The sequence below is a fragment of the Danio rerio genome, chromosome 21 (assembly GCF_049306965.1).
Source record: "Danio rerio strain Tuebingen ecotype United States chromosome 21, GRCz12tu, whole genome shotgun sequence".
Classification (NCBI taxonomy): domain Eukaryota; kingdom Metazoa; phylum Chordata; class Actinopteri; order Cypriniformes; family Danionidae; genus Danio; species Danio rerio.
In genome coordinates this window covers 15,871,969-15,887,584 of record NC_133196.1, presented here as the reverse complement: position 1 = coordinate 15,887,584, position 15,616 = coordinate 15,871,969, and the positions used below count along the sequence as shown (strand labels likewise).

The window sequence follows — 15,616 nt, the reverse complement described above, 5'->3', positions numbered from 1 at the left end:
CAAGAAAATGAATGAATGAATGAGATCTGGATGTGGAGTCTTCTCTGATTAACCACGAGAATTATTTATATTATTTATAAAATTTCCCATTCATTGTATTTTCTTAACGTCTACCCCAACCCTAAACCCAGCCGTCACAGTAATGTAAAAACAGATCCGCAGTCGTCTCTATTAGTATAGCTCATTAACCATGTTGATGGATGATAACAACCTTCTAAGCCTACTAGAAGGTGCAGAAGGTCCCTACTGGCCCATATCTATCAGCTGATAACCACTGATAACCACCAATTCACCAATCAGAGAGTTTCAGTAAGCAAAGCACTTCAAAAGAGAACTTTAGCTCTGCCCACTTCCATTAAATATGGTGAATGACAGTGACTCACCTTCTATCTTGTTGGTTTGGTTTATGATTAATAGCATTTGAACAAAAATGTTTAGTTTTTAATGCTTATAGGGACTAATGAATTGGGAATAATAGTGGACAGCACTGTGGGGTCTCTCTAATGTTTTAATTCAGAGGGTGAATACAAAATGAAAATAAAGCTAAAAAAAAGCCATATCTTGTCTGAGTGTGAATATTGCACTTATAGTCTGATTATTTATATAACATTCAAGTTCAATACTTTGCTTAAGGATACAAATTATGATAAAACCAAGTAGTGGTTTGATCCCAGTAACTCAGTATCTTTGTTGTGACAGCCCTGCTTCTCTAAACTAAATTAAAGCCAAGCACAACTGACATCCAAATCTTCAAGTGTACCTCTTTAAACCAAGCACCCTGAAGTTTTTTTCTATTCCCGACCAGGTTTAATTTTGAAGATGAAACACCCACTACAAATTTTGACAGCTTCCCTGCAGCCATAATGACAGTCTTCCAGGTATGTTTTATTTTAATTTGGCCTAATAAATGTTTAATATGTGTATTTCATGTATTAGACTCTGAATGTTTGCTGTGCTTGGACTGTTTATACTTGCAGATTTTGACAGGCGAGGATTGGAACGCAGTGATGTATCATGGCATCGAGTCGCAGGGTGGCGTCCGGGGTGGGATGTTCTCCTCGGTTTACTTCATTGTTCTTACTCTCTTCGGAAACTGTATCCTGTGCAACAGCTGTTCAGATGGTTGAACATTCCAGTGTTACATTTGCATCTGGTATTAAAGGGATCATTCGCCCAAAATTGAAGATACTCACTCTTGACTGGTTTCAAAGTAGTTTGAACTAGTGAACACAAAAGAAGATATTTTGAAGAATGTTGGAAACCATTTACTTTCAAAGTAGAAAAAAAAATGTACTATGGAAGTCAATGGTTTGGGGTTTCTAACATTTTTCTGAATATACTATTTTGTGTTTAACCAAACAAAAACAAACAAAAAATCCCTCAAATTAATTTTGTACAAGTTAAGGTTGAGTAAAACATCATTTGTGAGTGAACTTTGCCTTTAAGAAGGAATTTAGTTTACCTGATTACCTGATTACATTTATTCATTTTCTTTTCGGCTTAGACCCTTTATTAATCATGGGTCGTCACAGTGGAATGAACAGCCAACTTATCCAGCACCTGTTTTACACAGCGGATGCCCTTCCAGCTGCAACCAATCACTGGGAAACATCCATACACTCAAATTCACACACATACACTACGGACAATTTTGGTTACCCAATTCACCTATAGAGCATGTCTTTGGACTTGTGGGGGAAACCGGAGCACCCGTAGAAAACCCATGCAAACACAAAGAGAACATGTAAACTCCACACAGAAATGCCAACTGACCCAGCTGAGGCTCGAACCAGCGACCTTCTTGCTGTGAGGTGACATCGATACCCTCTGCGCCACCACGCGCCCCCTAATTATCTGATTATCAATGGACAATAAAAAAAAAATAGACACAGTTGTAAACAGGGTTGAGCTTGTCCACTTTCCGTCTCTTCCATAGGTTGTCACAATATTATTATAATAACATACCCCCATATCCCCCTATAGGCCTTTCCATCAAAGAAATCATGGAAGTGGTAGATAGTGAAGAAAAAGTGAAGGGATAAAACACAGCGTCTTATGATCCCATCATCCAAAAGGTATCTTAAGGGCACCTTTTATACCAAGGATAGTTGTAAACCTATTATTATTGTTATTTTCAACACAGGCTACTTCTGAAAATGTAGTCCCGCGGACGTTTTCTGGAGACCACGAATTACATTCAGTCATTCAGTTGGTCGACAGCGACCTCTGGTGGGTTCATGCGAGAACAGCGCGGGCGCAAACGGCACTCGCGAGAGCCATTTGAGATGCAAAAAAAAAACACGCACAGTGGCCTCTCGTGGATTCGCAAAAACTGCAAAAATAAATCTCCTAGGACGGATTTCGCAGTCTCCAGAAACGTCCATGGAAAGACGTTTTCAGAATAAAACGGGTTTGTTATTTTCATTTTTAATTTATTATTTAATTTAAATTTTATACTTTTCTTTCAGGTGCATTTTTTTCTTTATTGGGATTGTTGGAGAGAGAGGGTTGTGGAGTGTCAGGAAAGGTCCGTGAACTGGGACTCGAACTCCAGACACCTGAAGTGCAATGACTCCAAATAGAATACGTCACTGCACTGAACACGAGGCTATCAGCACAGAATACTCTTTTTAAAACCTATTTACACATTCAATTTAGTTTTAGTTATATTTTTTAAAAATGCAGTTATTTTTGTCATTTTTGTTACGTTTTTGTTAATTTCATTCACTTTTATTTTACATCAAAAATGTATAATTTTAGTTTAAGTGGACTATAATAATCAATTAGGACAAAAAATCATATTTGTTCTAAATTAAAGAGTTCACCTTAGAGAAAATTGGTCAGTTGGCATTTCTGTGTGAAGTTTACATGTTCTCCCTGTGTTTCCTCCGGGTGCTCCGGTTTCCCCTATACAGTCCAAAGACATGGACTACTACAGGTGAATTGGGTAAAAAATTGGGTAAACAAAATCTGGGTGGGGTTTTGGGTGTTTGTGGGTGTCGCAGAAGTTAAGAGCGGGGAGGGTATGAGGCGGCAATCGGTATCGTTGCAAAAGTACAGAGGGTGAGGGGAGAGGATGCGTAGGTGCAAGATCAGATTTCCTCCTTCCGGCCTCCTTCCGCACAAATTGAGCCCCGTATGTGTGTGTGTGGGTGTGAATGCGTTTAGTGTTTCCCAGTACTGGGTTGCAGCTGGAAGGCCATCCACTGCATAAAACATATGCTGGAATAGTTGGCGGTTCATTCCGCTGTGGCGACCTCCGAAATAGAGACTAGCCGAAGGTAAATAAATAAATCAAAGTAGATAAAACTGAATAAAATAAAATGTGAAAATTGAATCAGTTTTTAAGACAAATTTGATGTATGTTGAATATAAAATAAAGGCACTTTCCTAAACTAATAATAACCAGACACACTTCTCAATGTATTCTTGGCCATCGCTGTGGATAACCTTGCCAATGCGCAGGAGCTGACAAAGGTAATCATGTCACCTGATTTATGACAATAATTTAATACTGGCACAAAACACTTGAAACAGGTAGTAGCTTTCTTTTCTCCTGATCTTCCATTTCTGCAGGATGAAGAGCAGCAGGAGGAGGCAGCGAAGAAAAGTCTGGCTCTTCAGAAGGCCATGGAGGTGAAAGAGGTCAGCCCCATGTCTGCTGCCAACATCTCCATCGCAGCGTAAGTGTCTGTCTTTCCCTTGTTCATGTGTCATGTTGTGCTATATGGAACTTTTCCCTCTTTTTGGTTTGAAGTTGTTTTCCAATTGCTTGATTGTTTGTATAGTCTGTGATATTGTAACCCCGTCCTCCCCTTATACCTGCTCTGTGTAGTCTGTTCTTCATTATTGTTTTGCTTTAGGGTGATGCCGTATGTTACACCAAAGCTATGTTATTACAGTTTAATTATATGTAATCTGCCGAGATCGTTACTATTTATCTTTTTATAAATGCCTGAAAGCTTTTTCAAGGTAAATAAATGTTTTCTGAAGTGTAATTGGGGTGTTTCTTCAACTATATGGACATTTTTCATACCCATTGGTTTATTCACGGGAATTCACCTATGAAGAGCACTTTTTTTTACTGTACAATCATTATTAAAAATATAACCATGATTCACAAAACCAGTTTTAAGTGTAAGTTTGTGGAACCTAAGGGTGCTTTCACACCTGTGAATCGATTCAGTTGTTTCAAAACAGAGCTTACTATTGTTACATTGTTGCTTTTTGCTCTTGGTGCGGTTCGCTTTCACACTGCAAAGTTTCTAATCGGACCAAAAGAGCTAAAACAAGTCACATGTGAGTAAACTCTCCTCACATTGGTCAGAGTTTTATGGTTTATTTAGCAGAATCCCGCTCAGCTTTCAGGGGAGGTAATGGTTTGGTGGTGTTTGACAAGGTGCACACGACGTGTCTGAAGAGCGAGGAGGGATGTGGTGGGGAGGGGTGAGAAGGGTGCGCGACGTATTAACGGACCGGGGGGAGACACGCGATACCCGGGTGATTATCACTCGTTTGTTGGGAATTCGGGAGTCTCTGTGTTTTGCGGGAGACTCCTTAAACTTCCGGGTGACTTGGGATGTCTGTAATGACCTCCCACCCTACTCATAATTCGCTCTTCACATTGCTATATGCTTATTACATGTCCATAAAACACTGTGATATAACTGGGCTCGGATCTTATCGCTTTCTCACTACAATTGATTTGCTCCAGAGTTCGTTTTAATCGATCCGAGACTACCTCATTCAAGCGATCTCGAAGAGATTGTTTTAGCGCTGATCCTAGCGCAATTGGTGGATTCACATATGCCAAACGAACCGCGCTAACTGGGCAAACGAGACAAGTTCCGAAACAAAAGTGTAGGTTTGAAAGCACCCGAATGCATTATCTGAAACTTGAATAAATAAACTTTCCATTGATGTATGGTTTGTTCGCATATAACAACATTCTGTATTTTTTAGATAAAATTGTTTGAATATCTAAGATCTGAGGGTTCCAAAAAAAAAAATTTACTGAGAAATTTGTATTTAAAGGGACAGGCATCCAGTCTCCATGCTGGAATTTTCACAAGGATCTAATCGCTGTGACGTTGCTTCAATTTTTTTGTCAAACCGGAAGAACAAATTTGCTCGAAATAACAACCAATTTTCACATTTTTTGTGGAATATATGTGTCCTAATAGTGTTTTTAACAACATCGGACACATAAATGACTGTCAACATTTAAAAAAAAAAAAGTGTTTTGGTGTTTCGTGACCCTTTAAAGTTGAACAAAGTACGTTTTTAGCTATGCACATTACTAATCAAATTTTGTTAAATGTTATTTTCTTTTTATTTTTACGGTAGGAAATTTGGAAACTATATTTATGGAACATGATCTTTACTTGATATTTAAATGATTTTTGGCATGAAATTTGGCAACGGTCAAAACAGCTGCAAACAGGTACTTACAGATAATCCCCAGTTGAGGTATATTAACAGGCGAGCGCTCGGTATAGGCGGCATACTATGTGAACAAACAAAGCACGGGTTAAAACAAGGCTAGACAAGACAAGGGAAAAAGTGTGGTAATGTCACAGTACAGTAAAACAAGGCTTAGCACTGAAGTATGCGTAAGTGCTGTATGTAAAGTCCATGTGATCAGTTAATCATGATCCTGTGTGTGTGTGTAATCAATTTAAAACACACACACATGTGTGTGAGGTACATGAAAGGACTTGTAGTTCGTAAATGTGGCATGTGCATAGTTCTCTAGCGATTCACAGTAGCTAGATTGCTGGTGGTGAGTATAACAAATACAATATTTATTTGGCTAAAATACATCTGTGCAACATGAGACTGGTTTTGTGGTCCAGGGTCACAAATAAAAAAATATTAACACATAAATAACAATTCTGTATTCAAATCATACATAATGAAATTATAACTGTATGTTATTTTCTGTTGGAATTAAATCTATTTATTTTCTACGCACTACTTTTTGTCGTCTTGGTAAATAGGTACACTGATATTTCATAATTTGGTGAAAAAGACTCCAAATTTGTTAGTTTACAATCAACCTAGATTATATATCAAATGATTTGATTGGAACATCATGAACAGTTCTCGTTTTAAATGTATAATTGTGCATAGAATTATTTGGAAAACATTTGGAAATGAAGTAAATAAGTCTCTTCAGCTCACTTATTTGATTCAAAATATTGCCAAAACAGTCAAATAATTTAATATAGAACTGCCTTTAATTGAAGAAACACTAGTTAAAGAGTATACCAGTATGCGTGTCTGTTTTCAGGTTGTGCTAGAGTACTTTCACTTACATTTGTTGTTTGTATTCATATGTGTAACTCTTTCTTTTCTGTCTATTCACAGAGCACATGATGTTTACATTTTTTACAGTTGTCACCTCAGTATTTTTAATGAAACAACTTATAAGTTACATTTTCATTTTATCACATACAATCACAATGTATTGTTTACAAAACTGCAAACTGTAATTTAATCTGCTGATTTACTGTTTTTTTTTTTGTTTTTGTTTTTTGGTGACACTAAAGTAGAGGGCCACAATTAAAAACAAAAAAATTGCTTTAACATAAATTCATGTTTGTTTAATGCATTTTTTCAAGTCTTCAAACATTCTCTTTGTCTGTAGAGTGTTTAGCGTGTCCTTTACTGAAGTGTTGCCAGTGTTTTTGTGTCTTGTATTTGAAACATACAGGTGTCAGGTGGGCAGAAACCACCCTGGGTGTGTCTCAATCAGCTTCCTTGTTTACTAGTCAGGGCACTGATCATGGAGTCAGCCATTTTAAGTGCTGTCTCAATCACAACATTCTTTCAGCGCATAAAAAATCCCACAATGCACCATAAAAATTAGGGATCATGATAGTTTGGATATGATGAAAGTTCGGATCACGTAAACCAAATAGTCAAACAATGACAGCAAACGAGTCATTATGTATTTGTATTTAGTTATTTATTCATATTTAACGTGAACAAACATAGCTATATACAAACACTGTAAAACCTAACAGTCAAAATCACTAAATAAAATAAGTTAGGTAAACTTATACGTTTTTAAAAGGTTACTTTGACTCAATGAAAAAATTAGTGAAAGAAATATATTAAGCACAACTCAAAACGAATGAGTTATGAATTAATTAATTATATTTTTTGTGTTAACTCTATTACTACAAGTAATACTAGAGGATATTTGTTTGGACTTAATTTGTTGAACTCGGCGATTTGATAACTGAACTTAAAGAGCCCCTATTAATCATTAAAAATGGTCATATTTTGATTTAGTTGGTCTCCGACAACAGTCTGATATGCATGCAAAGTCAAAAAACACTTTCATTGTCTTATAATATGCATTTATTTTTACCTAATTATCCTAGCCACTTCATATGATTCGTTTAGTTATTCATTTGTTCCCAAAACCCTCCTTTGCATGACAATCTGCGCTGATTGGACTGATGACAGTCTGTTGTGATTGGTCGACAACATTCAGCGTGAGACGACCACCACGGCTTATCAACAATATTGAAGTAGTCAAAGTGCAGAGTGTATGTGTGAGCATACCAGCCAACACTCCTGTTTTTCCCTGGAGTCTCCCACATTTCAGACCCATCTCCCGCCACCCTCCTGTTTTGTTATTTCTTCTTTAAAACTCTTGTAATTTTACCCATTCCCTCACCCCGGTTCTCAGCATTTTGGTACAGTCTTTGAAACCCCCAGGTCGCCAACATTGGTATAGGATCCAACTGCAGCAGCCACCCGAAACATGCTTCATAGTACAGTTACTAACATCTGGTTCTCAGCAGTCAACAGTGTTATTCAGACTCCCTACCCCTACCCCAAAAGCTGAACTATTTTGAATCAAACGGCCGACGAATCTCCCGTTGTAAGCGTGTAGAATACAGAAGCACTCATCAGAAAAATAACAGGAATGCAGCACAAGGCTGGGGCTATAATGCTGAGGTATTTTTTGCAAAAATAAACATTAACCACTGACTATTCACAGTTTCATCTTTGGGTAGGGAAAATAACACAAATTTTCCCTCACGCTTCCAATAATATCCAACTGAGTTCAGCGTCTTTGCGACATGATTTAACCGGGATCTGCTAGCTGGGGGTTTCAATTTTCCCGGGTTTGTGCACGCAACAAATGGCAAATGGGCCAGGCATAGGTTCAGTATCAACGTCACGCCGACAAGGCTAAAGACGATTATCAAGATGATTTATTTAAAGCACTATGAGTTGACTCTCTTATAGATGAATCAATAGTTTTAAACTATTGATTCATTTTTCAGATTTAAGCCTGGATATTTCACTTCACTTCGAGCTGTGTTACACTGCATAAAAGGTCATTTTTAAAAACCCATAATAGGGGCTCTTTAACATGTTTGACAACACAAATTATCGTCACAAGTAATATATGTGTATATAAACTGTATATATAACCATAGTATTTTATTTACAGTACTCAAACCGTTTTGTTTCAAAACTTGTTTCAAAAGGTTTGCCACAATCGGTTTCTTCAAACAGTTTGAGTAAACTTTACTTATTGGGTTTTACAGTGTAGGTTAAGAACAATATACAGTATCAAACGTTTATAATTGTTTAATGGTTCAAAAGTTGCCAGTATATAAAATAATCAAATTAATTGCTTCATTAATAATTAAAATCATTATTAATAAAACTATATTAACTTCATAAAATTAATATGTAAAAAATATGAATTCTGCTTTTGTTTATTAATTCAAGTTTTAAACTTTTACAATGAGGACTTGCTTAGTGAATCAACCTTCTTCGTTCACATGACCTACTGATCCACTACCTTGAGAGCTAGGGAGCTGATTGAGATGCACCCCCTGACTGCAATCTGCCCCTCTACACTTTTTTTTATTTAGCGTTTGTGTCTCATTTTTTTGTTTTGTTTTTGTTTTGTTTTGTTTCGCATGTGCAGTTTTGTAAAGCAAAATCGAGATGCAATCTCTCGCAGGTCTTCAGTCTGCAGCGTTCATTCACCGTGAGTTCTGCTCTCACTTACAATACTCCTCCTCTCCTCTCTTCTCCTTTCCTCTTCTCTCCGCTCCTCACTCCTGTTCCTTTCTCCTCTAAGCTTTCATTTTGTTTTCCCTCTCTGTCTTTCTTGTTGTAGTTGATCTGATTGAGTTTGGGGTTGATTATACAGCAGTATCAAGGTTTAGGCTTAAAGAAATGTTTTCCAACAGAATCAACAATGTTCATGCCAGCCGCCTATATTAATTTATAGTCATGCATGACTACATGGCTGGTTCTAATAATGTTAGTGATTGATTTGCTGATTTTTAGTGCTCAACAAAGCTGAATAAGATTGTTACTAAACAGTTATTTTGGATAGGTGCTAAGCTGCGCCTTGATTTCCTTTGAATGGATTAGTGTATGGATGGATGGATGGATGGATGGATGGATGGATGGATGGATGGATAGATGAATGGATGGAGGGTTGGATTATGGGTTGAACAGAGAGACAAACAGAGATAGATAGATAGATAGATAGATAGATAGATAGATAGATAGATAGATAGATAGATAGATAGATAGATAGATAGATAGATAGATAGATAGATAGATAGATAGATAGATAGATAGATAGATAGATAGATAGATGTAAGGAGGGATGGATGGATGGATGGACAGAAACAAACACAGACAGACGGACAGACAGACGTATGGATGGAAAGAGAGACAGACAGACAGAAAGACAGACAAAAAGATAGATAGACAGACAGACAGATGGACGGACAGATTGATGGATGGAGGTACAAACAGACAGATGGATAGACGAACAGATAGACAGATGGATGGATGGATAGATAGACAGACAGACAGACAGATGAAGATAGATATAGATAGAAAGATAGACAGGCTGACAGACATATTGTTATTCTTGATAGATAGATAGATAGATAGATAGATAGATAGACAGACAGACAGACAGACAGACAGACAGACAGACAGACAGACAGACAGACAGACAGACAGACAGACCGACAGAAAGACCGACAGACTGACAGATGAATGGGTGGTAGATATAGATAGACAGATAGATAGACAGACAGACAGATAGTTTTTCTTAATTAATGAATAAATAGTTGAAGCCCTGCACAGAGCAGGCAGGTGGGTGATGGATGGATGGATGGATGTAAACATTGAATGAGAGACAAAGAGATAGATAGACATACAGATGGATGGACATACAGTTCGATGGACAGACAGATTGATGGACAGGGAGATAAACAAAAATAGAGAGACAATAAGATAGATAAACATACAGACAGATGGATGGATAGACAAACTGAGAGATAGAAATACAGATGGATGGGCAGACGGGTGGATAGATAAACAGATAAACACAGACAGACTGATAGATGGATGGATCATAGATAAAGATTGACAGATGGATCGATGGACAGACAGATTGTTATTCTTAGATGGATGGATGGATGGATGGATGGATGGATGGATGGATGGATGGATGGATGGATGGACGCACAGGCGGGCGGGCGGGCGGATGGATTGAGAGAAAAACAGATAGACAGACAAATAGATGCTTGGATGACAGACAGACAGACAGATTGTTGTTCTTCATAGATATATCTTGTCCAACAGAGAGTGTGTTATTCCTCATTTGCATGGTCTCTTGTTGGCCTTGGTTAGATGTGTTATGTATGTGAAGGCTCTGAGAGGCTGCCAGCACTTTGATTTTATGCTTTTGAAAGTGCATAACTTTTCCAATATGAATGAAGGCCAAGCTAAACAGAGCAGTGTGAGTGTGCGGTCTGCAAGCTTCATTGACTGTTTGGGTCAACCAGCTCTGTAGTGTGTGAGTTTGGGCTTTAGGATGTATGGTTGTGCATGCAAATTATTTATAATTGTGTGTCAAAATGTTTTCGTTTATTGTTGTATCTGTCTGTCTTTGTGTGTTTTCTTCCTCCTTAGTTCTATTTTCCTTCTCTCTTGACCTCTTTTCATCTAATATTTGTGTTTGTCTTTAACACATCTCGTTTTTGTGTTGTGCGACCCTGAATGTGTCTCAAAGGAGTTATGTCTACACTCCATGTCGTCACTTTGTGAGGTATAGTGCAACGATTTAGGATGCTATTGTTATTTTTGTGCGACTTTGGCGTTTTTATATAATTAGCTCATGCTATTAGTGCATCATTAGGGATTCTGAATCCCTGTTGTCCCATGATGCTCTCTGTCTCCTTTTAACAATGGAAAAGCATTTGGACGTAAGTGAAATGCATGACTCAAAGAGCATGACGAACAGATTACACTGAAAACTGTAGTTAGAAAAACATCCAAGCCAACCACTGTTTCACGCAGATGCTTGAGAGCCTGTGTAAATCCGTTTGAGCAGAAGTGCCCAAGCTCAGTCTTGGAGTACCAGTGTCCTGCATAGTTTAGCCCCAAATTGCCTCAACACACCTGCCTGGATGTTTTTAGTACACCAAGTTAGAGCTCGATTAACTGGTTCAGGCGTGTTTAATTGTGGTTGAAGCAAAAATCTGCAGGACACTGGCCCTCCAGAACCAAGTTTGGGGACCACATTTGAGTTACAGCTTTAATTTTGTTTTTCTGTGATTTTCTTCTTATTTAATTCAATAGCCAAAGAAACTATTTTAAATTTAAAAGGATAGTTCATCCAAAAATGAAATGTTTGTCATCATTTATTCATTCTTCACTACTTTCTTTCTCCTGTTGAACACAAAAGAAGATATTTCGAAGAATGCTGGTAGCTGGCACCCATTGACTACCATATTTGTTTTCTACTATGAAAGTGAATTTTTCATTTTAATTCAAAAACATTTTAGTCAATTAGTTAATTAATTAATATTTATTTGAATTAATTGAATTAATTGAATTATTTATTTATTTATTTATTTATTTATTTATTTATTTATTTATTTATTTATTTATTTATTTATTTATTTATTCATTGTTTTAATTAATCTTAATATTTAATTACATAGCTTTACTTCATGACATTTTAATAATCCTTCAATTACATTCTTTTATAAAAACGACCTGTGCTTGTAATCGTTTATACAATCATCAAAAAAAAAAAAAAAAAAAAAAAGGATCACTGTTGATCATGACATCATGGGATCATGAAAGTAATAGGATAGTCCTCTCAAAAGTCTGTCATCTTTTACACATCCTCATGTTCTTTCCTTTTTCTGTTGAACACAAACAAAGATATTTTAAAAAATGTTGGGAACCAACCAGGTTGGATTCCTATTGCATTTATTAAGTATGGAGTAGGAAGGGACTAAGGTAACACTTTACTTGAAGGGGGTGTTCAGAAGACTATCATTTATATTCATGATATGACACACGTCAGTTTTGTCATTTGCAAATGAAATGCAAAGATAACATTGTTTGAGATGTCTTTGTCTATGACACATTTATAATGACCTCATGACAATCATGTTTATGAATGATATATGTCTTGACATAAGCAGATGTATAATAACCTGTTCTTGTATCTTTTTTAACAAATTGACATATCAAGAAATGTCATAAAATAGTCATAAACATGATTGTCACAAGGCCATTATAAATGTGTCATGAGTTTCATAAGTTATCATTAATACTTTTCTTGACCTCAACTACAATAAAATGTCATTAAATGTCAGTAAATAATTATGACACTGTTCTGCTCCATTCACACCAGACGAGGACGAAGCATCAAGCGTGAGTAATTTACATGTTAAGTCCATGCAAAGTTGCGAATAGACATCCTGTGGCTCGATACGTACAAATGAGGCACGTAAATGACGTGATTCGTCAAAAATCGGAACTTAAGCGGACATTTGCGCCACGTTAACCAACCAGGAGCTTGCTCTTGTGGGGGTGTGATTATGACGTATCGCCTGTTGTTGGTGCCCCAGGCAAAAATCCTTCTGCTGACAACGGACAGCAGTTCATCAAACTGGCCATAGCTCAGTCGGAAGTACCACTGAAAGCTTCCACCATCCAGGTACAGTTTTTGGAGGAGTTGAGGAATTTACAGAGCTGGGTGCACCTCTAAATGGATCTAGTGGACTTGAAATGGCTTGAAATAAATCAACACTGTTTTTCAGCCTTCATAAAGCACATAAACACAGCTATTCTCTCAATAAAATCCATTTTAGCCATTTAGCAAAAAAGCTAGAGTCACCAGGCAGACAGAAGCCAGCTGGGCTTTAGCTTCAACTCTAGCTTCGTTAATGACGTGAATCTACTTTTTTTTGTGAAATGAATTTGACATGCAAATGAAGCGGATTTGACTAACTTGAATGAAGTGAGTAAACTCAAAATGTTTACCTGTCATTAAATTGAGTATTGACACTCATTTTAATGACAAACTAATTTTGTTCTACTGAAAAAGTAATCAAAAATATTCATGACACAATTACAATAATGGCCTTATGTTTATGACAGATTTATGACACGCTACTGTATTTTGTCTTGGTATGCCAAGTTGTCATGACATTTCAAACAATGCCACCTTTGTATTTTGTATTAAGCATGCGAAAAATTTCATTCACATTCATGATTCATTTCATAAACTTAAGGGTGCTATCACACCTATAGATTGATTGTTTTGTTCTGAAATATTATTAAAATTGTTACAATGGTGCAATTCACTTTCACATGACAATGTTTCGAAACGGACCAAATTCAAGACAACTCACATGCCAGTAAACTGTCACGTTGGTCAAAGTTTGGTTTATTTTCCGGGATTCTGCACAAATGTCATAGATCGCTTTTTTTAATTTAAGATGATGAGAAATCGTAAGACAACAGTATAAGTGAAAAGGTGAGCTTTCATTTTGAATGGTGACGCGCACAAACATAGCATCACCAAATATAAATCTGAGGTATAGAATTTCACATAGCCTCAATTCAGTTTTCATGGGTTGTAAAATATATATTGATTCTATATCATAAGTTAACCAAAAAGTCAGTGATATTATTTTTTTGATGTTCGACATAAAACACACTTTTACCAATAGGAATGATATCTCTACTCATCATTCTCTCTTTTTATAGCCATATATATGCCTATTGCATATCCATAAGATGCTGTGATATAGCCTGGTTTGTTAGTTCGTTAGATCGTATTGCTTTCTCACTACAACTGAACCACTCTAGAGTTCGTTTCGAGAGGGCCGATAACACCTCATTCAGTCTTGGACCGATTGTTTTTGGCATGGATCAGAGCACAAGTCTAAATGAACTGAGCTAAGTGGGGAAAACTCACCAAGGTTTTTTTTTATTTTTTTTTTACCATAAATCATATCATAAATACCGTCATGTATGTTCTGCAGAAGAGGGAAAGTTATGTGAGTAAAGGATGACTAACCTTTAATCCTATTATGATTTTCGATAATTGACAGTGGTTTGCATCCGGATGAGGGTTTTACTGCAGTGAGCCGACAGTGATGCGTGTTATTCAGGCGATGAATGTTTTTCCGTCCCTCAGTAAAGAGCAGCAGAGGTCACTGCAGAAGTTGTCCATATGGGAGCAGCGCACTAACCAACTGCGCAGACACAACCTGCGTAGCAGCAGCGAGGCACTTTACAACGAATTGGAGCCAGAAGAGCGTCTGCGTGTCTCCTCTGCCCTGCATCTGCGGCCTGACATGAAGACCCACCACGATCGGCCGCTGGTTGTGGAGCACCGAGATTCTGTGGACAATCTCAGATCTGACAAAGACGGAGACACTTCAGAGGGTCAGCCAGCATCTAACCACCAGAGAAAATATCATAAATGTCGAGGGGAGAACGGAGACACCGGCGAGGGACGGCTTCACAGACACCACAGCCAAAATCGAGAGAACCAGGGTGGCCTAGAGCGCAGCAACAGTCAAGATGGAGGACAGAGGAACCACCACAGATCTTCTGGATCTCCAGAGGAGGGCATTGGGATTGAGGAGAGAGAACATAGACATCATCATTCTAGAAGACCCAGAGAAGTCAACGGGAACGGGAATGGTGTGATTGGTAATGGAGGCAGGGGCGAGAGGATACGAGGTCACAGAGAGGGTGAAGGAGGGAATGGAGAGAGAAGGAGACACCGGCCACGGGTTAAAGCCCAGTCCACATTGGATGGAGACGAATGTAGAGAGAATGGTGGTAAACGCAGGTAGGTTTTTATAGTGTACAGTGGCACCCAGAAAGTATTTTAATGCTCATTGAAAGCTTTCTGTCAGATTTGGAGACCTGACAGGTAAAAAAACAGTGGACCATAATGGCAGCTAAACCACAAACCACTCGTATTTCCATCTGTTTTAAGCTATGCATATTTGGATCACAAACCTATAGAAAAAAACAGAGTTATGATCATAAACTGTCAATTTTAGGCACTTGTGATCCTATTTTTCAGTCATTGAAATCCCTGATGTCCCTGTCAGAGCTCCGGTTTGGCAATGTGTACATCTTTTGGATATGATTTAGACATTGGCGATGTCGTTATAGCGTGAAAGTGCTTTTATGTTACTTTTATAATTGATGTCGGTTTGTTTTGCGTTTCAATTTATACTTTAATTAGACTTAATCGGCAAATTAAAATAGTTACTGCATATGC

General features: G+C 37.5%; 1 protein-coding gene across 4 annotated transcripts in view; it reads left to right on the top strand.

Moving 5' to 3' along the window:
* The window catches only part of cacna1bb (calcium channel, voltage-dependent, N type, alpha 1B subunit, b), a 264,119-nt gene that overhangs the window by 155,836 nt on the left and 92,667 nt on the right, over positions 1-15,616 (top strand). For 3 of the 4 annotated variants that reach the window (XR_012396671.1, XR_012396670.1, XM_017352993.4), the window contains exons 17-22: positions 806-878; positions 978-1,095; positions 3,410-3,477; positions 3,577-3,683; positions 8,963-9,025; positions 14,513-15,175. Coding sequence is in view for 2 of the 4 variants with exons in the window: in XM_017352993.4 (XP_017208482.3) it covers positions 806-878; positions 978-1,095; positions 3,410-3,477; positions 3,577-3,683; positions 8,963-9,025; positions 14,513-15,175 (1,092 nt within the window). In the remaining 2 variants the exon portion in view is untranslated. The remainder of the gene's footprint in view (positions 1-805; positions 879-977; positions 1,096-3,409; positions 3,478-3,576; positions 3,684-8,962; positions 9,026-14,512; positions 15,176-15,616) is intronic. The other variant, XM_073935096.1, reaches the window with a different exon arrangement.